Below are 25,102 nucleotides of genomic sequence, written 5' to 3'. Positions count from 1 at the left end.
GAGTTGACTTCTCTGTACCTCTGTTTCCTCATCTGAAAATGGGAACACTAACGCCTACCTGATAGAAATTGCTGAGGATCAAGTAAGATCATGCATATAGCAACTGGGTAAAAGTTGCCAGTCTTTGTACCAGCACATGCACTCAGGGCCTTCCTTATGCTTGAAAATATAGAGGTGCACGGGAGGAGTGGGGCGTAAAGACAGACAGCAGGGAAGGCAACAGATGGCACAGTTCCTCTACTCTGTTGTTCTCAGGGCTGACCCAGCTGCTGCGCCCTCAGGAGCGGGTGGAGAATGGGCGGCAGTGGGAAGGGAATGGTTGATTCATTTAGTGCAGTCACCTGTGGTCTCAACATCTTCTGTACTCAGCACCTGGATTGTAGCAGCGTTCTCTGGGCCTTGGCTGCCTGGGTGCCTCCCCCTGCCGGGGCTGAAGGAGTGTCCGGGCTTGTTGCACCACTGAGGCTGGGATTAAGGCCTAAGGTCTTGCTTTAACTTGTGCTCACCTAGAAAATGAACTAAGTCCCATGGCCTTTGCCTCTTGCCACAGGCCCTGAGCAACCTAGCTTGGCTTTGTCCATTTGGAAGAAGTAGACCTGCACACCTGCTATCCTCATTCATTTGTTCCAATGAACAATCAGTGCCAGGCTCACTCTGTGCTCCCAGACCCGAATCAGTCAATGGTGTCACAGGTAGATGAATGCAACACGGTCCTGCTCTCCAGGGTTCCAGTAGGCTCCAATCCCTCCACTCTCTTTCATCCTCAAGGGCCCCAGCCAGGCTCACGTCCACCTCTGGGCCTTGGCCCTTGCTGTTCCATCACCCGCTACTCTCCAGCAGACTCTGTCAGCTCCCCCATCCCACCCTGCCGATCCATCCTTCATGGCCCAGCTTGGTGTCTGCCTCCTCCAGGAAGTCTGCCCAGATCACCCCACCTGGATGTGCTCTCTTCCTGCTCCAGGTAACTCGCTGCACTGCCTTTCACAAAGCACTTAGCTATCCCCTCCTGGTGCCTTTACAGTTCATATTTGTGCATGGAGTCCCCACCAGACCCTTGAAGAAGACAGTGGTAAGACTGTATCTTACCCATCTTTATAAACGTGGCTCATATCCAAACCCATCCAGTACTGGTTGATCTCAGAAAATTACTTTCATGTCTTTCCTGCTACTCACTTCTGGAGGGATGGGCTTGAGCCTTGCTAGGCCTCAGTTCAAACCTCAGCCCTGTACCTCACTAGCTGTGTGATCTCTGGGAAAGTTAGCCCACTCTAGTGGTAGGTACGGCTGGTGTCCCACCCATCCCGGTGGAGCCTTATCTTTTTAGTTGACTCCAGCCCTCCTTCCACTAGCCAGCTCTGCATCTCTTCACCCAAGGACCGTTTCTTGCAAGAGTCAGATCTTACAGTCAAGGAAGAGAGAAGGGGGCCGGGCGTGGTGGCTCACACCTGTAATCCCAGCACTTTGGGAGGCCGAGGCGGGAGGATCCCCTGAGGTCAGGAGTTCAAGACCAGCCTGGCCAACATGGTGAAACCCTATCTCTACTAAAAATACAAAATTAGCCAGGTATGGTGGCACATGCCTGTAGTCTCAGCTACTCAGGAGGCTGAGGCAGGAGAATCGCTTGAACCCAGGAGGTGGAGGTTGCAGTGAGCTGAGATTGTGCCACTGCACTGCAGCCTGGGCAACAGAGCAAGACTCTGTTTCACCAAAAAAAAAAAAAAAAAAAAAAAGAAAGAAAAAGAAAAAGAAAAGAAAAGAAAAGAAAAGGAAGAGAGAAAGTGCTGGAAGATGCATCCTCACAGCTCACGACTATCAGGAGTTGGTGAATAATATGAGCTCCATCACCCCTCGGCTGGGATAACCATGAGATGTGTGTTCCACACTGGCTCCCAGAGTTCCCCAGCAGGATTCAGCTCCAGTTGCCCCTAAGGGTAACTCTCATGACAATGTACCTTTTATTGGCATCAGTCCCTTCCCCTGGCTTGGTTCCCCTACTGGTGCTTCCTGGGGTTACTACCCAAATAATCCACTTGCACTCAAATCCTTGTCTCAGGGTCTGCTTCTGGGGAAACCCAAACTAAAGCACTCCTCTTAGCCTCAGTTTCATTATCTGTAAAATGGGTATAATGGCCAAGTTGACCTCACAGGATGACTGCAAGATGGTATCTGCAAAGCACAGAGCCTGGAATTACTAAGCATTCTCCAAAAGGAACCACAACAGTTATTTTCAGTTGTGATTATTTTAAACTTTTTAATCTTTTCTTTTTTTTTTTTTTTTTTTGACAGAGTCTCACTCTATCACCTGGGCTGGAGTGCAGTGGCATGATCTGGGCCCACTGCAACTTCCACCTCCCGGGTTCAAGTGATTCTCCCATCTCAGCCTCTCGAGTAGCTGGGATTACAGGTGCGTGCCACCGTGCCTGGCTAATTTTTGTATTTTTTGTAGAGATGGGGTCTCGCCATGTTGCCCAGGCTGGTCTTGAACTCCTGGGCTCGAGGAATTTCCCTGCTGTGGCCTCCTAAAGTGCTGCTCCTAAAGTGAGGTGGCATGAGCCACCTCGCCCAGGCTAAGTTTCTGAAGAGAAGACTGAATCTTTTGACGGAGCAGTCATGACTATGTCCCACCCAGCTTGCTCTGGAGAGCCAGCACCTTCTCTTGGGACCACTCCCCACTGTCTGGCAATTCCCATCCACACACTTGCCCTGGACATGCCCTTCTTGATGACCAAGAAAAATCCAGAACATGGCCATCCGTTGGCATCAAAAATTTTCCCCTTGGGCTGGTTTTGAGCTGCATCCTCCCAGCAAGGGTGGGAAGCTCATTCCTGAGCACCTATCGGGGGAGCTGGGGATCAGAGGGGGTGCCGGCTGAACACCCACTGCCAGGAGACCCTGGTTTTATTTTCTACCAGTCCTTGCCAGGCCAGTGGTCCACCTGGTCTTCGCAGGACACTGCTGTGCTTCCCGGCCACCACAGTCCCCACTCCCTGTGACAGGGGCCTCTGTGGCGAGGGGAGGTTGGGACTTGGCAGAAGGCCCGATAAGTTCTAGTAATTCCGATTTTCGGGTCCAACTGGCGACTTGATGCATTTTAGCTAGTCTGAGGCGAACGAGTCCATTCGCCATCTGAGCCCTGTACTTACACGTCTGGACTCTTCCTGGGAGGCAGACAAGTTCCGCAACCACAGCAGGGGAGAGACCATCAAAAGTATACGGTGGCTGGGGGACATGAGTCCAGCTAAGCCAAATAAAACTTGTATGCTCAGCATTGTACAGGGCACCCAGACTGCCTGGGTCCAGATTCCCACTCTGCTATTTACTCACTGTGTCCCCTGGGGGAGGGCACTCGATGTCTTTGTACTGCAGTTACCTCATCTATAAAATGGGCAAGGTGGCAACGTCTACCTCCTAGGGCTGCTGTGAGGTTAAATGGGCAGATTCACATGAAGAACTTGCAAGACTGCCTGAAGCAAAGCAAGTACTCAGTGAATGCTTGCTGCTATAGAGGCATTAATATGCATGGAAAATGTGCGGACAGACATACCGCATGCAATGTGACTTCAGAAGCAGATTGGTGGTTACGGGGCTGCAGGAGGGGAGGAGGGGGAGGGAGTGTGGGGCTTTGTTTTGAATGATGAGATGTTTTGGAACTAAATAGATGAGGTGGTGGTTGTACCACATTGTGTCTGTACTAAATGCCACTGAACTGTATACTTTTAAATGGCTAATTTTATGTTATATGAATTTCATCTCAATTAAAAAAAGAAAAACTTCTGGGGAGTGAGTTTGGTTAGAGTAGGTGGAAAAGATCTTTACTTTTTACATTTCTGTCCAGCTTGGGTTTTTGTTAAATGATGAACACATATGTGTATCACTTTGGTAATTAAACAAATTCAAGTTGTTTTTAAAAGGAAGCATCTTATAGGAGAAAATGTGTGTGGGAGGCGAAAGGAACATATGATGAGCTCTGACTCATATTTCATCATCTATCACCTGCTTATATGTTGTCTATCTATCTGTCTGTACGTCCATACGTCTATCCATCCACCGTTCATCCATCATCTGTCTTCCCATGCAATATGAACAAGAGCCTTGGGGGCCGTGTGAATGCCCCTATTTCAAAGCAACAAAAGTGAGGCTTAGAAAATGTAAGCCGCATGCCCAACTCACAGAGCCTGACCTCCAAAACATCTTTTGACTCCATCACATAGCCCCTTATTTGCATATGTAAAACAGGGAGCATAAAGCCATTTTTTTACCCTAGTTCTGATTGACACTCTCCAGACCCTGGATGCCTGGCTGAGCTCTCCAAGTCAGAGCAGGCCAGCATGGTCCTCCTGACTGCATCAGTCCCGCCTCTCAGGTGCCCAAATGCCCAGAGAGCCTGCAAGCCACCCACTGCCTGCTCTCCAGCCATGAACACCTGCTCCCCAAAGCAGAAACCAGGCCTTGCACCAGCCCCCCATGTCTGTATTCTGGGAAAAAATTGTGGTCAAAAAGCTGACAAATGTAGGAAAGGGAAATAAACAGGTAGCCATCTGTGTGGTAGCTGTTTCCATGTGGGAGCCAGGGCAGGTGTGGAGCACGCCTGAGCTCCTCACAGGTGTGTGTGCCTACCAATGGGAGACAGCCCCACTCACCCCGGCCACCACCCGGTGCAGGATCCTGGCCACCTCTGCCTGGCCCAGACTCAGCTGCAGCCACACCGGGCATGTTTTGATGAGCTTCTCCAGGATGCTGATGCCCCGGCGGCGAGGAAGGCAGTTCTTTGGGGTGGCTGGCAGACAAAACCCCACGCCATCCTCCTCTTCCTCTTCCTCTCCTTTGCCAACAGCTGGAACGGGACTGAAAAACAGAATCAAATGATCAGGCATCCTGCAGCCAACCCAGAGAGGGTTTACAACACCTGGGGATTCCATTCAGCCATGCTTACTTGTTCAGCATTGGGAAGTCTGTGGACCTCTGGGGAATTAAAAAAAAAAAATCAACAAACCACGGTCTTCACCTTAGGGCGCTTATATAGGAAACACACGTCAGCCCACCTGACTCAGGATGTGAGGCTGCAAGATGTTGTTTCTCCTCTTCTGGAATCAGAACCAGTCTGTGTGTGTTGGGATGGGGAAGGCAAACATCAGGGTCTTGGGGAGAGTCTGGGATCTCTTAAACCAGACAGAACTGTCAACAGTAGGCAATGCCCATTTCCCAGCGAACCCCTCAGTTTGATTTTGCCGTTTCTTGGGTCTGTGAGAGCCAAGACTTCAGTCTGTGAGGAAACAGCGAGACACAGCTAGAGTACAAGTATAAATCTAACAGAAGCACAGTGCAACAGAAGTAGCTCATTGCAACCCAGGGTGGGTTGAGGAAAATGGGAGGCATTTGAGCAGAGCCTTGAAGAGGATTTTTAAAAACTTTTAAAGAGTAACACACACAGTGAAATGCACACATCGTGAGTGTACAGCTAGCCACATTTTTACATACGTCTACACCCGTGTAACTACCAACCAGATCAAGATAGCGAGATCTGCGCTGCCATAGCCACTAGCCAGAAGTGATTATTGAGCTCTTAAAAGTGGCTTGTCTGAATTGACAAGGGCTGTAAGCTCAAGATATACACAGGATTTCAAAGACAAAAAGAATGTAAAATAGCTCATTAATATTTTTATTGTTTACATGTCAAGATAATCTTTTTTTAAGACAGATTCTTGCTCTGTTGCCCAGGCTAGAATGCAGTGGCGTGATCTCAGCTCACTGCAGCCTCTGCCTCCTGGGGTCAAGTAATTCTCCTACTTCAACCTCCCAAGTAGCTGGAATTACAGGTGTGCACCACCACGCCCAGCTAAGTTTTGTATTTTTTTAAGTAGAGATGGGGTTTCACCATGTTGGCCAGACTGGTCTTGAACTCCTGACCTCAAGTGACCCACCCACCTTGGTCTCCCAACGTGCTGGGATTACAGGTATGAACCATCGCACCCAGCAAGATATTTTAAATGTGTCAGATTAAATAAAACATTATTAAAATTACCTTGCCTGTTTTAATATGGCTGGTAGGACATTTAGAATGACATATGTGGCTTGCATTCGATTTCCGTTGGATGGTGCTGATATAGGACAGTTCTAGAAAGTTCCTTCTTACCCCTTCCCAGTCAACAGTACCTGAGGATGTGTCAACACAGCACAGTAGGGGAAGGAGGATCACAGACCCAAGAAACAGCAAAATCAAACTGAGGGCTTCGCTGGGAAATGGGCTCTGCCTACTGTTTACGGTTCTGTCTGGTTTAAGAGATCCCAGACCCTCCCCGAGACCCTCACGTGTGCCTTCCCCATCCCAACACACACAGACTGGTTTTGATTCCAGCAAGGAGGAACAACATCTCGGAGCCTCACATCCTGAGTCGGGTGGGCCGGAAGGTCTGTCTACTTTCTACCTAAGGCACCAGGTCTCTCAAGGTACCTGCAGGGGTGAAAACCTTAATCAGACAGACGAGGGTACTCAGAAAGCCACGAAGCTGTGGGTGGTGCCTTCCATCTTGCCCTGTGTCTCTGTGATGCTGCCCGGGGGTACCAGGGATCAAGGTTGGCATTGGTTCCAGAAGCATCCAGGGCATGTGCTGTCAGGAGCCTTTCGGAGGAGGCGGAGGATGAGGCCCTGTAAAAGGGCACAGGAAAGTGGAACTACCCCTGTGGGTGGAGCTCTGGGGGTCCTGGGGGTTCTCAGGGTGGTGGAGGGGTCAGGCAGCACTAGATTAAACAGGCGCAGCAGTGTTGTGAATTTTGAGCAGTGGGTTTTCGAGAGAACTGACTGGGACTGCCTGTCATGAGGAGAGGTGTGTGAAGGTCAGTGTGAAGTTGTCTGTACCTGGGGAGAAAATTCCCTCCCACATCCTCCCGGGAGCCCTGACTCTCATGAATGTTGTGTGTGCTCCTGGCTGCCTATGGATTTCTCCCCTTGGTCCATAGCCTGCAGCCTACATAGAAGGAGGAGCCAGGTCACCAGGAAAACGTAAGTGTCCTGGGGAATGGCAGGAATCCTGGGGCTGGTGGGGGCGGGGTAGGACGGCTCTGTGGAAGTCCACAGGCTGTGGAATTGGGGCCGAACAGTCTCACTTGGAGCTCAAGGCCAGGGCGGCCTGGCTGATACTGATGTAACCACTTCCCAGGCCCTGAGTGTGGTCCCAGCATCTCGTCTGGGAAAAGTTAAAATGATGGAGGTCTGAATTTCCCAGAAAAGAAAAGAAACCCCTTGGGCTGCAGGCTTCTCCAACCCCACGTGGAAACACAAAGATATGTTCTGGCACCAAAAGACGCTATAATCATCCTTAAACATCCCTGCTTGGGCCCCAGCCTCCCCCAGGCCAATTAGGACTTTCAATAGCAGGGAGTCAGGGCAATTGGCTTCATTTCTTCTTTGCCACGAACTATGGCTTAGCACTTGGCCAAGTCCTTTCCCTCTCAAAGTCTGTTTCCTCATCTGTGCAATGGGGACTGGGAGAAGGAAGCTTCCTCCATTTGCTGGGTGGCCCTAGGTGTGACCTGGCCTCATCCCCCCTTTTTTTCTTTTTTTACCTGCAGAACCAAAGCTGTGATCAAACAGAGAGGTTCTGGGAGTAAGGAGAGGGTGGGTCTCTCATTCACTCGGGCCGTGCTTAGTTTCTGTGGACCTGCCAATGTCAAATGCTGTTGCAGGCACAGGTTAGAGCAGTGAACAAAAGAGTTAAAAAACAACCCCGAAACCTTCATAGTATTTACATTCTAGGGGAGGAGATGGGCAATAAACAAGGCAAATGGGTGACTAGAGGATGTTAGATGGTAATACTGCCAAAGAAGAAGAGGAAAGGGTCCCGGGGACGGGGGACAGTTCCAAACTGGGTGGCCAGGGAAGACGCCTGGAAAAGGTGATTGTGGAATAAGTGCCTGGCTGCAGGTATCTGGGGAAGAGATTTCTGGGTAGGAGGAAAAGCAAACTTCCAAGCCTCCAGTTCCTGCTGCTGGAGTAAATGCAAGGAGGGACAGTGAGAGAAGGGTGAGAGTGGGAGGAGGTGAGGGCAGAGGGGGCAGGGGGAGGGTCCCATAAGCATCTGGAGCCATGGGGAGCATTGGCTCTAAATCCACATATATAAGCACTCCCTAAGGCTGGGGGAAGGGGCTGGACTTCCAGCTAGCTACATGCCTAGCCCAGCGCTCAGGCTTCCTTGGCAAGAATAAATAGGCCCATGGAGATCTGGGGGGACCTGGGTGGTCTCAAGGCCCAGGAGGGCCTGCAGGAATCCACAGAGATAAACCTGCTTCCCAGCCCGGCAGTCCCACCTGCATCCGGAAGCATGAGGCTGCTGCTCTCAGGGTGACCGAGTAGAAACTCTGCCCCAGGCTCCAACATCACGAGGACTGTCCATTTCACTGTCTTGTGATCATGTCTCTTCCCACTCTAAAACTTGCAATGGATTCCACCGTCTAAAGAATCCAGTCCAGTCCTCTCATGTTTAAGGCATTCCCTTTCTGAGCCTCTGCCCCTCAACCCCAGACACCCCCTACAAAGGGCTCCTCTCCATCACCCAGCAGAATGTGCACTTCTCCACTGGAGCCCACACTCATGCTGCTCTGTCCACCTGCACCTCCTTCAGGGTCTATTTCTTCCTCCCAAGATTATTTCCAACTGGTAGGCGAAAGTATTAGACTAGACACAGAAAGCAATGATCATAAAAGAAAAAATAGATAAGTTAGACTGCATCACAATTTAAAACTTCTGCCCCTCAGGCTGGGGGAAAAATATTTGCAAAACGTATATCCAACAGAGAGCAAGCAAATCAAGTTTCAAAATGGGCAAGAGATTTGAACAGATACTTCAAAGACGAAGACATACAAATGGACAACAAGCAGGTGAAAAAGAGCTCAAAGTCATTAGTCATTAGGGAAATGCAAATGAAAACCACAATGCGATACCACGGCACAACCACTAGAATGGCTAAAATTAAAATGACTGACAACATCACACAGTGGTGAGAATGGGAAGTAATCACAATGCTAGTGTACTCTTGGGGAGAACGTACATTGGTACAAGCACTTTAGACAAAGATACGGCACTTTTTAATAAACCTAAACATATACCTACCCTGTAGCCCAGCGATTCCACTCCTGGGTATACACCAGAGGGACATGAAAGTATATGTTCAGAAAGACTTGCACACGAACGTCAAAGCAGCTCTCCTCCTAATATCTCAATACCACCTGGTTCCAGTGTCCATCAGCGGCAGAATGGATAAAGAAACTGTGGCACGTCCGCACAACGGGCCAGTAGTCAGCAATGAAAAGGAATCATCCATATGCACAACCACATGAATGAATCTCAGAAGCATTATGCTGAGTCAAAGAAGCCAAATGCAAAAAAGTACATATGGCATGAATCCATTTATATGAAGTTCAAACAGTATACTTAGATGTGTGCATTCACTTTTACCACATGCAAATTTTACACCAAAAGAATAAAAGATAATCCTAACTAAATACTAAACTCTAGTTAACTCTAGTTAGTCATGCTAACATTCAGGGGGTGGTCTGCAACTTTCTATGAAATACATTAAAAAGTAAGGTACATTCATGGATGGGTAATGATATGTAACGAAACAGAGAAAAACACTGAGGGTTACTGGTGGGTGTATGGGTGTATACTGCAAAGTTCTTTCAAGGCTTCTGTATCTTCTGAATTTTTAATAGTGAACTACTGGGAAAACAGTTCTTCCCATCCTTTAAGTCCGCTTCAGATGAAGCCTGCCAGCTGTATTAGAAGCCTTGGGTTTGAATGCAGGCTGTGTGACCTCTGGCCAGTTATTAATACTTTACCTCTCTGGGCTTCAGTTTAATCACCTGTGAAAACATAATAAGTTGGGCGCTGTGGCTCACACCTGTAATCCAAACATTTTGGGATTAAGGCTAAAGCAGGAAGGTTGTCTGAGCCCAGGAGTTTGAGAGCAGCCTGGGAAATACAGTGAGACCACATCTCTACAAAAAATTTTTTGAAAACTCAGCCAGGCATGATGGCACGTGCCCCATGTAGTCCCAGATACTCAGGAGGCTAAGGTAGGAGGACTGCTTGAGCCTGGAGGTGGAGGCTGCATTGAGCTGAGATCGCCTCACTGCATTCCAGCCTGGGTAACAGAACGAGACCCTGTCTCAAAATGAATGAATGAATAAATAAATAAATAAAATTAAACAAAAATAAAAAGAAGTAAAAACAATGTAATTGTCTTTATTTAAGAGAGTTACTGGGAAAATTTCATGAGTTGTCAACTAGGTAGCACAGTGCCTGACACACTATTCAGTAAATGTTACAGTTTTTCCAACCCTCCAACCCCCAAGTTACAAATGCTTCTTCCTCTTCCTGCTACAGTTCTCTCACTTTAAAGCCTTGATTTTGGGACTAAGCACATTTGATTGACGTGACTGCGGCCCACATCTGTGTGTTGCTTGTCTTGTGCCGAACATCTGTCCCCAGGGTAACCCACAATTTCAAGTGCCTGGGAACCACATGGCTTGGCACAGACAGAGAAACAAACCACTAGAAGGATCTCTTTCCCACCCTGTGCAAAGACAACAAGGCCTAGGATCATCCCAGGCACCTCCAGGCCCCTCGGAGCACTGAGGGCTGAAGGTGCCAGCCTGGGGGCTCAGACTCAAACACCAGTGAGGACAAAGGCCCCTAAGCCTCAGCTTTCCAGGAATTGCCCAACCCTTGTGATGCTCTCCTTCCCCTCTGGGTGGTCCAGTGTGGCTGGAACAAAGGGCCCTCCCAGAGACCTGCTCAGGGCCCCCAGGAGGGTAGGCAGAAGCAAGGATCTCAGGGTGGAGAGGAATCTGTAAAAGGTCAAAGGCTGCAGCCCCTTGGCTTCGAGCAATGTCTAGAAGTTAGAGAAGAAACGGCTGGAGTTAGGGAAGTATGGACCTTGAACTGGGTCCCAGAAGTAACAGGGCTCTTAAGGGACAAAGTGACATGGCATCTTCTCTGTCCAGGCCTAAGAAGGGTGGCAGAGCCAGGCAGCTGCCACAGGTCACTGGAGTTCCTGGGTGTCCATTTCCGACTGGAAAATGTCCGTGCCAAGGACAGCGCTTGGGGCAGGATGGCAAAGATGGAAGTGCCCAGAGTGGGTGACACACAGGCTTTGTTTTACAGCTATGATGACTCTTATCAACTGGCCTGGCCACAGCAGCTCCAACTGCCAGGAACCGTCGCTAAGCCCACCCAGCATCGGATCAGCCATCTGCTGGCAGAGCCGGCTACTTCGACACCCACGCTCTCCCTCTTACCAGCTGAACTCCAGCTCCGCTAAGGACCCTGCAAAGGCAGAACCGGGGACCCTGGATAATGAAAGGCGTTGTTAGAGCCTTGGAAGCTTTGCAGCAGCTCCACCAGAAAGAGAAATTGCTCCACAATGGGTTGTTCTCCCACTCACGGAGAACAGAGCAGTGAGCTCAGAGCAGCAGGCCCACAGGCTTCTGATCCTACGGCTGCCGCCGGACACCCACCCAGACCACCCTGCCAGACGCAGTGCCAGCAGACACTCAGGAAAACCCAGCCCCTGGGCTGCAGGACTCAGCCTCTCAGCTTCTATGGGGATTTTCTCACCAGCTCCCTAAAGGAGGGCGGGAATTGCCTTGAGTGTGCCCAGCTCCTGGGCATGGTGCCTGTGTCTACATCCAGGCCTATTCAGCCGGGGGAGCAGAAGAGGGAAGCTCCGCTCCAGGGTGGAGAGCTGGCCCAAGGGGCTGACCGAGTGTGGGGACAGAGCGGTGAGCATGGCAGCTTGGGGTGTGGGGCCCTGGCTGCATGCTGCCTATTAGGGGTAGGGGAAAGGCACAGAAGTTTCACAGGGTGCCAGCTTCGGGCTGCCTATGTCAGCCCCAGGAAGCAGCTCAGAGAGTTCCAATGCAGCCTCACGGTGGGAACCGAGGCCTTCCTGTGTAGACTTAGCCAGGACATGCCAGGGGGTGGGAGGGGGACGGAAAGGGAGGACCGGAAAAGGCCGTTACTACCCCACCTACCATCCTGACCCAAGGCCGGGTGGCCTCCCAGCTTCAACAAGACAAAGCGGGTCTATAGGAATGGAGAGGCCTGGTCCCTGGGCTTAGAGGGCTCTCGGGTCAGTAGAAGCCAGTGTGGCTCTGGTGATAAATGTTACAGGATGGCCAGGTCCCTCTGGACAAAGCACCACGAGAACACAGAGGGAGTGCAGGGGCCGGCGTGGGAGGGAGCCCTGGTGACGCCAGCCAGGGCAGCAACTTGCCTGTTTCATGTATTCATAGTCCACGCCATACCGTGCCCACTGCGGGCCCCCAAATCCTGTTAATTCAGTCACCCTCACACCTGCCTGATTCAACCTCAGAGGTTGAATTGTGTCCCACGAGAAGATGTGTCCAAATCCTAACCCCAGTACTTGTACATGTGACCTTATTTGGGAAAAGGATCTTTGCAGATATAATTTAGGCGACTGAGATGAGATCCTCCTAAACGTAGAGTGAGACTCCAATGAGAGGTATCCCTGTAAGAAGGAAAGACAGAGAGACACAGATGAGATCTGTGTGAAGGCAGAGGGAGAGACTGGAGTTATGATGCCTCAAGCCAAGGAGTGCCAGAGGTAGACAGCCACTACCAGGAGCTGGGGGAGAGGCCTGGGATGGATCCTCCCTTCGAGCCTCCAGATGGAGCCTTTCCAGCTGAAACCTTGGTTTTGGATTTCTGGCCTTGAGAACCACAAGAAAATAAATTTCTGCTGCTTTAAGCTGCAAAGTTAGTGGTAACTTGCTACTGCAGCCCTAGCAACCAAATATACCTACCCTACCCCTAGTGGTCTCATGTAAAGATGAAGACAGAGGCACAGAGAGGTTAAATAATTCACCAAAGGTCACACGTCAACAAGTGGCAGAACTGGGATTCAAACCCTGGCAATCTGGCTCCAGAGTCTATGCTTCTAACCACTTTACTCTTCCGGCTCTTGAAAGTTTAAAACAAAAATCTCATGTGTACATATCCTGGCAAAGAAAGGGTGTTTAATAATGTTCATTATTCCACTTGGGAATACAAACACACACAGTGACATAGAAATATACATAGAAATAATTCCCAGAAGGCTATGTAAGATGTCATTAGACTTATTTCAGAGAAGTTAAGGGGGTTTCTTTCAAATTTTTATAATAATTATGCATTGTTAACATGATTTAAAATCATCTTAAATAGGCCAGGCACAGTGACTCACGCCTGTAATCCCAGCACTTTGGGAGGCTGAGGTGGGAGGACTGCTAGAGTTGAGGAGTTTGAGACCAGCGTGGACAATGTGGTGAGACACTATCTCTACAAAAAAGTAAAATAATCAATTAATTAAAATAATTAATTAAAATAATTATTTAAATAATTTTAAATAAAATTAAAATAATTAAAATAATCAGGCACAGTGGTGTGCACCTATGGTCCCAGCTACTCAGAAGGCTGAGGCAGGAGGATTGCTTGAGACTAGGAGGTCGAGGCTGCAGTGAGCTGTGTTCACACCACTGTACTCCAGCCCGGGTGACAGAGCAAGACCCTGTCTCAATAGTAATAATAGTAAAATAAATAAAAATCATCTTAAATAGTTTTCTTATCTGTACAATGGAGCTGGTAATACCTGGCCCATTATAACACTTCTAATAGGTCACATTTTTCTGGATGTAGCAACCGCACATGTGGTCATGCCCTGTCTCTCCCAGGGACACCTGTTGCTTTGGGGACACTGGCCAACCTAGTCCACCAGGGACATCTCATTCCCCCAAACAGGCCCTACTCACCCCAACTGTTCTCCCTCGCTATGGCAGGAGGGATGGTCTGAGGCTGGGGGCAAAGCTCCCCAGAGAATGAAAACAGGTGCGCCCACTATCATGACAATCTATCAAAATTTAAAAGAGAAGAAATGCTGGAGCCCAGATTCCAGCAGCCCCACTCCCCGGACACCCGTGTTTACATGTTTACAGATGGCCACTGCTGCTACAGCATTTACTACAAGGAGAAAATGGGGAAAGTCAAGGGCCGCCACAGGAGAATGGATAAACAAAGCTGTGACTCAGTCCACTCTGGACAATCACACAGCTGTTAAGAGGCAGGAAATGCAATAAATCAGTGGAGTGGCTATAGTAAACATTAATCTATTGTATATTTCAAAACAGCAAGTAGAGAATAATTCGAATGTTCCCAACATAAAGAAAAGATAAATATTTAAGGTGGGGGATATCCCAATTCCCTGATTTGATTCCGATACATTATATGAATGTGTCAGAAGATCATATGTACCCCCAAAATATGTACACCTATTATTTATCAATAAAAGAAAAGGGCCAGGGGCCGGGCGCAGTGGCTCAGGCCTGTAATCCCAGCACTTTGGGAAGCCGAGGTAGGTGGATCATTTGAGGTCAGGAGTTCGAGCCCGGCCTGGCCAACATGGTGAAACCCCGTCTCTACTAAAAATATAAAAATTAGCCGGTTGTGGTGGCAGGTGCCTGTAATCCCAGCTACTAGGGAGGCTGAGGCAGGAGAATCGCTTAAACCCGGCAAGCAGAGGTTGCAGTGAGCCGAGATTGAGCCACTGCACTCCAGCCTGGGGGACAAAGCAAGACTACATCTCAAACAAACAAACAAACAAACAAACAAAAAACAAACAAACAAAAAAAAACAAAAAAAAGGACCAGAATCAATGCTACACAGATGGTTAAATCGCAAAATTCTGTTTATTGCATGAATGTTAATTTCTTGATTTTGATCCTTGTCCTTGAGAAATACCCACTGAAGTATGTGGGGTAAAGAGATAAAATGTGTGCAACTTACTCTCAGACCGTTTAGAAAAAAATTAGAAGCCAGGTGTGCTGGTGCATGCCTGTAGTCCCAGCTATTCGGGAGGCTGAGGTGGGAGGATCACCTGAGCCTGGGGAGATTGAGGCTGCAGTGAGCAGTGATCGCACCACTGCACTCCAGCCTCAGTGACAGAGTGAGACCCCATCTCGAAAAACAAAAAGAAAAAGAAAAAAAATGAGAGAGGAAGAAAGAAAGAGTGCAAACAAGCAAATGTGACAAAATGTTAATAATTGGTGAATCTGGCGAAAGGAGTGTACAAACAAGAATTCACGGTACTATTCCTGTAACTGTTCTGCAAGTCTGAAATCATGTCAAATGGAAAGTGAAAAGAAAACGTTTTAAAAGTAATCAAACAAACAAAAAAACAACCCTAATGAGTGAAATAAGCAAATTACGGAAGGAATGAAAACATTTATGTAAAGTATAAAAAAACATGCACCGCAGTTCTATATCCTGTTTGTGGATACATGCTCACACCAAACTAAGGAAGATGGCTGCCCTTGCGCTGAGGAGAAAAATAGCATCAGGGAGGGGTGCGAAGGAGGTTTCAACCAGTTCTGCAATGATTTATTTATTAAACCAAACAAAAAGATCTGGAGCAAACATGGCAAAGTGATAGGAATTAACAAAGCTGAATGCATAGGGCATTGCAATGTTTTTCTTTAGACTTCTCTACACTTGAGATAGTTAATTTAAAAAAAAAAAAGCTCACATGTATACACACACACCTACCCCCAGGTCCCAGAGCATGCCACAAGTCGAGGAAATGTGGAGTGGAGCAGAGCCCAGGCACCCAGGACTGTTCCTTCTGCCAGCGCCATGTCCCCATGACCACTCCAACTGTTTTTTCTTGGCATTTTAAAGTCAGCTCAGAAGCTCGAGAGTCCCATCAAGGAAGGTCATCAAGATGAGTCTAGCCTCGGGAATAGATTCAACTGGCCAGCCAAAGAATCAGCGCCAGGGAACTTTTTGGGACCCCACTCTGACAGCTATCACAAGCCACCAGAGCAGAAGCCAGAGAAGGTCATTAGGGCCAAAGAACAGCTGATGCCAGAGGACATCTTACTCTGAATTTCCTGGTTCCAGGTCTTCACCTGTAGACCTGTAGGCGGGAAGAGTGCAGTGTGGGCTGCAGGCATTTGGGGCTGGGAGAACTCCTCACTCCTCATTCCATGCTGTGATGAACAGATACAGGCTTCAGGCTCGGTAGGGGCTGTGATCCTGGTGAGCTCCTCCACCTCTTTGAGCCCAGAGTCCTCTTGTGGAAAGCAGGGAGACTCTGCCACCCAACTCAAGGATTGCATGAGGATTGAATGGGACAGTGTAACTAAAGAACCCAGCCCACAGCTGACTTTTAGCAAGTGGTAACCACCAAATGAGATGGGGCGGGGGGGTGCTTCACTAACAGTTCATGGAGAAAGCTAAGGCTGAATTAGACATGGAACAGAGCGGAGAAGGAATTCCCACTGGGCAGGGAGGTGGATCTCAGACTGTTAGGAAGGAGGTGAGCACGCAGAGATACCTGTTGGAGTATCTGCTTTGGATCAGAGGTGTGCCAAAAAAACACCTGTCTAGGACAATGAATAAGTAAATGAAGAGCAAAAGCCTTCCAGCTGGGCCAACATAGTGAAACCCCATCTCTACTAAAAATTAAAAAATTAGCCGGGCGTGGTGGCGGGCACCTGTAATCCCAGCTACTTGAGAGACTGAGGGAGGAAAATCTCTTGAACCCAGGAGGAGTAGGTTGCAGTGAGCCAAGATTAAAAAAAAAAAAAAGCAAAACCCTTGATGTATAGCAATTGCCAGTTTCCAGGGTGTAGGGAGTAAACGCTCCCACCATTGCTGAAGTCAAGCTCTCTAAAGGTTTACACCTGGCTAGCAAAATTTCTGGATAGTTAACAATAGGCTTTTGAGAGCCTAACCCTAACACTTCAGTTCCCTCTCTACCATCCCTAGCAAGCAGCAGTTGTATCTGTTTGAAGACCTTGAATCACATGAGCTAGCTACCTCAGCAGGCGACCCATTCTCAGAAGTAATTCTCAATTTCTATTGAGATGAAATCTGTTCCCCTGAAGTGTTTCCTCTTGTTGCTTTTTCTACATTTTATAGGGCCATGAGGACAACTCTCCCACCCCCATAAAGCCTCTAAACTATGTGAAGATGGCTTGTACATCTACGACCCTAGAGTCTCTGTTTTCCAGCTGGAACAGCCCCAGGCTTCCACGCAGCAACCCAGAGGGAAGATTTGTCAACTGTGGTTGACCCTGAGCTGGGTGTCTCCAAGAATTTCCAGATAGGGTGGTTCGTTTTTTAATAGCATTTAAAGAATCCAATTCAGTGGTTTTTTAACATAGTCATAGAGTTGTGCAACCACCACCACAATCAATTTTAGTACCTATTCATCACCCTACAAAGAAACCCCTTACTCACAAGCAGTCACTCCTCCCCAGCCCTGCCCCCTTCCCTCTAGCCTGAGGCAACCACTAATCTTTCTGTCTTTATAGATTTGCCTATTATGGATATTTCCTACAGAGTCATACATATGTGGTCTTTTGTGTCTGGCTTTCACTTGGCATCGTGTTTTCAAGGTTCATCCATGTAGTAGCAGCTAGTGGAATTTATCAGTACTTCTATATCAATGTTTCATTTCTTTTTATTGCCAAGCAATATCCCATTGTATGAAGACGCCAAATTTGACTGATCTATTCATCAGCTAACATTTGAGTAGTTTCCAATTTGGGGACATTACAAATAATGCTGCTAATATTCATGTGCAAGTTTTTGTATGGAACATATGTTTTCAGTTCTCTTGGGTATATATCTAGGTATGGAATTGCTGGATTACATGGTAATTCTGTGTTTAGTATTTTGAGGAGCTACCAGACTGTGTTCCAAAGTGGCTATGCCATTTTACACTCCCACCAGCAGCATATGAGGGTTCTAATTTCTCCAGCACCTTTCCAACACTTGTTATTGTCTTTTTTATTACAGCCATCCTATTGGTTGTGAAGTAGTATCTCATTGTGGTTTTGATTTGCAATTCTATGGTGGCTATTGATGTTGAGTATCTGTTCATTTTTGGCCTTTTTTTTTTTGAGACGGGGTCTCGCTCTGTCAGCTAGGCTGGAGTGCAATGGTGTGATCATGGCTCACTGCAGCCTCAACCTCCCAGGCTCAAGTGATCCTCCCACCTTAGCCTCCCAAGCAGCTGGGACCACATGCATGTGCCACCACACCTGACTAATTTTTTACTTTTTGTACAGACAGGGTCTATGTTGCCCAGGCTGTTCTCAAACTCCTAGACTCAAGCAATCCTCCTGCCTCAGCTTTCCAAAGTTTTGGGATTACAGGCATAAGCCACCATGCCTGGCCCATTACTGGCCATTTGTATATCTTCTCTGGAGAAATGTTTATTCTGATCCTTTACCTATTTTTGAATTGGGTCTTCTATTACTGAGTTGTAAATTTTTAATGTATTCTGGATATAAGTCCCTTATCAGATATATGATTTGCAAATATTTTCTCCTGTTCTATGGACTGCATTTCTACTTTCTTGAGGGTGTCCTTTGAAACATAAAAGTTTTAATCTAAGAAGTCCAATTTGTCTAGTTTTTCTTTTGTTGCTTGTGGTTTTGGTGTCATACCTAAGAAACCATTACCTAGTCTTAGATCATGAAAATTGGCCCATCATTTCAGCTCTTACATTTAGGTCTTTGTCCCATTTTGAGTTAGTTTTTATATATGGCATGAGGTAGGGGTCTGACTTTATTCTTTTGCATGTGGATATCCCACATTGTTCCAGGACCATTTGTTGAAAGATGATTCTTTCTCCACTGAATTGTTTTGGCAGCCTTGTCAAAAATCAATTGAACATAAAATATGGAGTGGTTCTGAGCCTCCTCATCATACTGCTTTTATCCTTCTGAGTATAATGAGTATCGTTCTTTCTTTGCACTTCTGAAATGTGGAGTCCCAAATAGAAACAATACCTAGGTGTGCCCCGAGCAGCACAGAAAGGAGAGTGACCATCACCTCTCTCAAACTAGATACTCCACTTGTGTTAACATGACCTAACTCGGTTTTTCTGTAGCTCCACAATGCTTCTGGGAAATTAATTTGGATTTGGAGAGTGGAATCACATTGTGGAGATGAATGGAGATAACAAGGGTTTATGAGATGGGTAGTAGCATGGCAAATGCTGTCACCATTAGAAGAATGGGTATGATATAAAGGAAATGACACTGTCTGGTTCTGTTGTTTACTATGTGACTTTGGGCAACTCACTTTCCTTCTCCAGGTTCAGCAGTCTCTTAATACAAATAGTAGGCTGGATCAGATCTGGGATGGCAAGTAGGTTGAACTTCCCATGTGAACCCCAGTTGACTGACAGCAGCTGCCTAGACTGTTATGCTGAAGGCTCAACTGAAAGAATGCAGGGATCTACTAGTGATGTCTGCCACGGGCTCTGCCTGGAAGAGGAGCAGCAGCTGTGCTATGTATTTCCTGAGCATGGATCAGACCAAGGACTAAGGTTCCTTCCAGCATTATGAATTCCACAATTCTGTGACTCAACCGACCCTTGGCTAGCTGCCACCTGAAGGCTTCTCTTCCAAGCCAGGCTGGCCCTGCCCCAGTCAACAGCCTGGGAGAAGGCAGGCGGCCAGGCTGGCTTCTCCATGGCTTTGTGTCTGCCAGATCCTTCTTCACAGACGTGTGTGAAGCTGAGTCACAGCTGCTTCCTCGTTCCACCTCTGGCCCAGGCTTTGGTGCATACAGAAATAAAAACACAGTTCCAGGCTGACCATGGAGGTCCCGTGGGGATGGAAGAGAAGTAGCAGTTTCAGAACTAGGATCTCTCACACATGCACAAAACACAAACACTCAACAAATGCCTCCAGCCTATTTCCAGGGGCTAAATAACTGTACAGGGCCCTGACGGGTTCCCATAGGTGCTTGTGGCTCCAAGAACAGTGCCTGGAAAATCTTTTGAAAAAGTTCCCTGGGTTTCTTCTCCGTTGGGAAACCAAAAGACCTTTTATTAGGAGGTGGGGAATAGAGTGCAGCCTAAGGCCCCCGACCCTTGGTGGGTCAGCCCCAGGAACAGGGGACAGGCTCTGGGGGCCCCTGCCCACAGCCTCTAGCAGGGGAAGTCAGTTTAGGCAGGTTTTCCGGACCTCGGAAGCGCTGAGAGCAGGCCAGACTGCCTCAGCTCACACGTCACAGCCCACATCAAGGGGTCTGGCAGGTCAAAGGCCTTCAAACTTTCCACATCTACGTGTGCTGCAGGCCTTCTGTCACTTAGTGTGTGTCCAGCACTCTCCAGCTACCAGTCTTGCCTTCTTGACTCCAGCCAGGTGCCCTGCTGTCCCTACTGGGCTCCACCTGCCCACAATGACTCCAACGTGTGGAGGCCTGGTGGAGCCGGCAGAGGCAGCCAGCTTCAGCCCCAGGCCCCTGCTCAGCCACTGTGGTTGACGGCTCATGGCTTTGCTCTGTTGAGATTCTAGTCCCAGCTGCTCTGTCTTCTCCTTGGGCTCTGCTCTTGTGAACCCTGTATACTCCCAGCCTCCTAGGAACCTGGACTGAGTTCCTCCACCCTCCCTCCCTCTAGAATCTTCTCTGGTTCAAAGGTCCTAGCCACTTTGCCTATCTGGGTCATCCAGGCCTCAGCTGACTCAGCCTGCCTGTCCTGCTGACCCTGTCCTGGGCAGATCTGTCCATTCCCACCAGACCTGAGCTCACAGGTGACAGTACCAATCCTGTCCCCAGTGCTGCATGCAATTTGGCCTTCAGTCATCAACCAGAGCTATGCAGCCTTGTGGTTTAGGCATGGGCTTGAGAACCAGGCAGCCTGCGTTAGAGTCCCAGCTCAGTGGCTTCACAAGTGACTCAGCCTCTCTTTGCCTCAATTTGCGTGTATTTAAAATGGGAAAGACAAGCATGACTACCTGATGAGCTTGCTATAAAGAGTTCAGGATAGTGCCCGGAGTCCAGCAAGCTTTCAGTGATGTTAGTATCCACCATTCATTCAGCCAGTAAGTATTTATTCAGCACTTACTACGGGCCCAGATCCCACTCTGGGCTTAACGTAATAATAATTACAGTAACAGTCACATGAAAAAGCAGCTGACATCCCCCCACCCCAAGATCCCCAGAAACTTCACTGAACATGGAGATAGTTACTGGAGAAGATAGGATCTAGGGGCCAATGTCTTGGCTGGGACTGAAGCTGGAGGAAGCAAGGACATAAGAACCAGGTCACCAAGTGCAACGGGCAGGCCCTGAGCACACCTGTCACGTATATTGGGATGAGCTGAGGCCATCTCTGCAAGGACAGACCTGAGAGTGATCAGGTGGCATCCCCGGGAGGGGGCTTGGGAGGCTGGGGGACAGAGTGGGAGGGGGGCCCTCCCCTGTATAGGGGAGCATTGTCTGTAATGGAGAAAAGAAGAAACCGAGACACAGTCACTAGGGCTACAGAATTAGCCAGTGGCAGAGCTGGCATATGAACCCTTTTGTACCTTTGGAATTTGATCCGTGCGACTATATCGCCTACTCAAAAAACAATTAAACAACTTGAAACTCTGAAAAATAAAGCTTCCCTTAAGAGTATTCGTATGTAGCACTGAGCTGGGCTGTGTACAGGCATATTTAGAGAACTCTGTGCTCTTGTTCCGGCTAAGACCACACAGTGTAGGCCATTTCCCTTCTATAATAGATCTCAAAGAGATACTTTTAAAATGCAAATGAAGCTTAATGACAAAGATGTTCACTGCTACGTGACTTGCAGTTGTGGAAAACTAGAAACAATCAAACAATACTGCCTGTAACATGCTGGTCTCCCCCAAACTCAAGCTTTGTGTTCCAGTGTCTGGCCCATCTACCACTGTGTGCCCAAGCCTGCACAGAATAAGGTCTCAAGAAAAAGTGTTCCACAATGGAGTGGTTAAGGAAATATTAGTACCATATGAAACTGGCAACATCCAACCATTTTTGACCTATAAAGAAAGCAATTTGGGATGTTCAACCTCATACAAACACTGGAATAATATACAGCCATTAAAAATAGTCCCTAAGGGCTGGGCATGGTGGCTCACGCCTGTAATCCCATCACTTTGGGAGGTCAAGGTGGGAGGATCACCTAGGTCAGGAGTTCGAGACCAGCCTGGCCAACATGGCAAAACTCTGTCTCTCTCTACTAAAAACACACAATTTAGCCAGGTGTGGTGGCGGGCGCCTGTAATCCCAGCTACCCAGGAGGCTGAGGCAGGAGAATCGCTGAAACCTGGTTGAGGGGAGGCAGAGGCTGCAGTGAGCCGAGATTGTGCCACTGCACTCCAGCCTGGACGACACAGCAAGACTCTGTCTCAAAAAAAAAAAAAAAAAGTCCCTAAGGCACTCACTTACAGCTGGTGGAAGCATAAATTAGTATAGCCTTCCTGGAGGGCAATTCAGTAACTTCTATCACAATTGCAAACACATAGGCCCTTTGACCCAGCAATTGTGGGAACGTATACTTACAGTTGCATATATGCAAAATGATGTACAGACAAAAGTACTCACTGGATTCAGGGCAGCATTGTCTGTAATGGAGAAAAGACTGGAAACAACCTAAATGTCCATCAATAAGGGACCAGGGAAATGAATGGAATACTATCCAACTGTCAGAAGAATCATGAGAATACCTTCTGTGTACTGACGTGGAAAGATTCCTAGGATGGGCGTGTGGGTGAAGGACAAAAGCAATGTAGGAAATATTAGTACCATATGAAACAACCCAACCACTAAGTGGTTAAGGAAATATTAACCACTTACATACATATAGAACAGTATGTATACTGTACTCCCTTGTTGGGAAAAAAAAGAATAATTATTTGTATTCGCATAAAGATACTCTGGAAGAAGATATAGGAAATTAGTGTCAGGAAGGGGTATAAACAGGGACATGAGGGGACCAGGTGGGAAGACTCCACTGTACATCTTTCGTTATAAATGTATTTATTTTTTAAAGCCTATGAGCATATTACCTACTCAGAAATAAATTATGTTTCCAGAGTTTACCATTTACTGTGTGGTGTTCCTGGTTAACATATACGAACCAATTTAATCCTTTAAAAGAATGCTAGAAGGTTACTCTGGTTATCATTCCCATTTTAGAGAGGAAGAAACCAAGACATAGTCATTAGGGCTACAGAATTAGCAAATGGCAGAGCTGGGATATGAACACTGGCAGTTCTTTTTTTTTTTTTTTTTCTGAGACAGAGTCTTGCTCTGTTGCCAGGCTGGAGTGCAGTGGCACGATCTCAGCTCACTGCAACTTCCTCCTCCTGGGTTCAAGTGATTCTCCTGCTTCAGCCTCTTGAGTAGCTGGGACCACAGGCACACACTACCACGCCTAGCTAATTTTTGTAGTTTTAGTAGAGACAGGGTTTCATCATGGTGCTCAGGATGGTCTCGATCTCTCAACCTCATGATCTGCCCACCTCGGCCTCCCAAAGTGCTGGGATTACAGGTGTGAGTCACTGCGCCCGGTCGAACCCTGGCAGTTTTTTTGAGTCAATAGTCTGTTTCTAATCACTGCCAAATTCCTACTGATGCCTGCTTATGATATAAACATTACACATCATAGATACACAATAGGAGAATGAAGAGATGGAAAGACAGATCTTGTCCATGGTGTGGAAGACAATACTATCAATGTGCCAATTCTACACAAATGGGTCTACAGAATCAGTGCGATCCCAGCTAGAATCCCAAAGGTGTGTGAAAAGGCAGAGGGAGATGAAAGGGGCTGATAAGATCCAGGCCTCACTTGAAGAGGGGGTAGGAGTTGTTCTGCAGGATATCAAGGCTTATGATAAAGCCAGAGTAATTAAGATGGCGTGGCATTAGTGCAGGGATAGACACACAGGTCAGTGGAACAGAAAAGTCCAGAAACAGAGCTGCACATATACAATCACCTGCTTTCTGCACGGCTGAAATAGTAGCACATGAGGAAAGGACAGTCTTATCAATAAAGGGTGTTGAACAACTGGGTATCCATGTGAGGGAAAAATGAAGCCTGGTCCCTTCTTCACAACTTAAAAAATCAGTTCCAGCCTGACCAACATGGTGAAACCTGGTCTCTACTAAAAAATACAAAAAAAAAAAAGAAAAAGTAGCTGGATGTGGTGGCACGTTCCTGTAATCCCAGCTACTCAGGAGGCTGAGGCAGGAGAATCGCTTGAACCAGGAGACGGAGGTTGCAGTGAGCCAAGGTCACGCCACTGAAATCCTGCCTGGGCGACAGAGCGAGACTCTGTCTCAAAATAAATAAATAAAATAAAATAAAAATCAGCTCCAGGGAGACTGTATCCTAACTTAAAGGTGGAAGGTAAAACAAAAAAGCTTCTAGAAGAAAGTAAAGAATGTCTTCATCATCTGATGGTAGAGAGACTTCTTAAACAGTATGCACGTGCGTGCACGCACACACACACCCGCCAATCTTAAAAGAAAGGACTGATAAAATTGAATGCAGTAAAACAAAGACTTCCTGTTCATCAAGACATCATTAGGAGAATGAAAGCTCGCCCAGGAGGTGGAGGCTGCAGTGAGCCGAGACCATACCACTGCACTCCAGCCTGGGCGACAGAGCAAGACCCTGCCTCAAAAAAAAAAAAGAAAAGAAAAGAAAAGAGAAGAGAGCACTAGCCCTGAGTGGGAGAAGATATTTTTACATGCACACCCAACAAAGGGCTCATAAGCACGTCGTACACACCGATAAGGAAAAGACAAGACAACGAATATGGAAATAAGCAAGGGGCTTGACCTGGCGCTTCTTACGGTGGATCTCCACATGGCTTTGAGCATATGAAAAGATTCTCAACAGCATGAGGATCAGGGAATTGTAAACTGAACAACAAGAGCCCATCCCCATGAGTGTCACGATGGAGACTGACACTACCAAGGCCTGGGGAGGATGTGGAAGAACCGGAGCTCTCCTATCCTGCAGGTGTGAGTGGAAACTGGCACAACGGTGGCGGTTCATCCTGAGATGAAGTGATTTCTTTCTCCTTCTTTGCACTTTTTTGTACACTCCAAATTTTACAATAAATGTGTATTATGATGACAAGAAAAAAATAACAGGTGAAGACTTGAGGGGGAACAATAAAAATGGGAGAATAGATACCCAGGCATGAGTCTTCCCAGATCAATGTGCTTGTCGGAGCGTCTCTCTCACATACAAGATAGTGGAAGGGG

At 47.6% G+C, this 25,102-nt stretch overlaps 1 protein-coding gene across 4 annotated transcripts in view; it reads right to left on the bottom strand.

Moving 5' to 3' along the window:
* RIN3 (Ras and Rab interactor 3) overlaps nt 1-25,102 on the bottom strand; it is a 183,844-nt gene that overhangs the window by 137,647 nt on the left and 21,095 nt on the right. For all 4 annotated transcript variants that reach the window (XM_015144395.3, XM_015144397.3, XM_015144396.3 and 1 more), the window contains exon 2: nt 4,641-4,845. In XM_015144395.3, the coding sequence (XP_014999881.3) occupies nt 4,641-4,845 (205 nt within the window). The remainder of the gene's footprint in view (nt 1-4,640; nt 4,846-25,102) is intronic.

This window comes from Macaca mulatta, chromosome 7, assembly GCF_049350105.2.
Source record: "Macaca mulatta isolate MMU2019108-1 chromosome 7, T2T-MMU8v2.0, whole genome shotgun sequence".
NCBI lineage: Eukaryota > Metazoa > Chordata > Mammalia > Primates > Cercopithecidae > Macaca > Macaca mulatta.
Note: the sequence above shows the minus strand (reverse complement) of the source record. Positions and strands in the feature narration are given on the sequence as shown.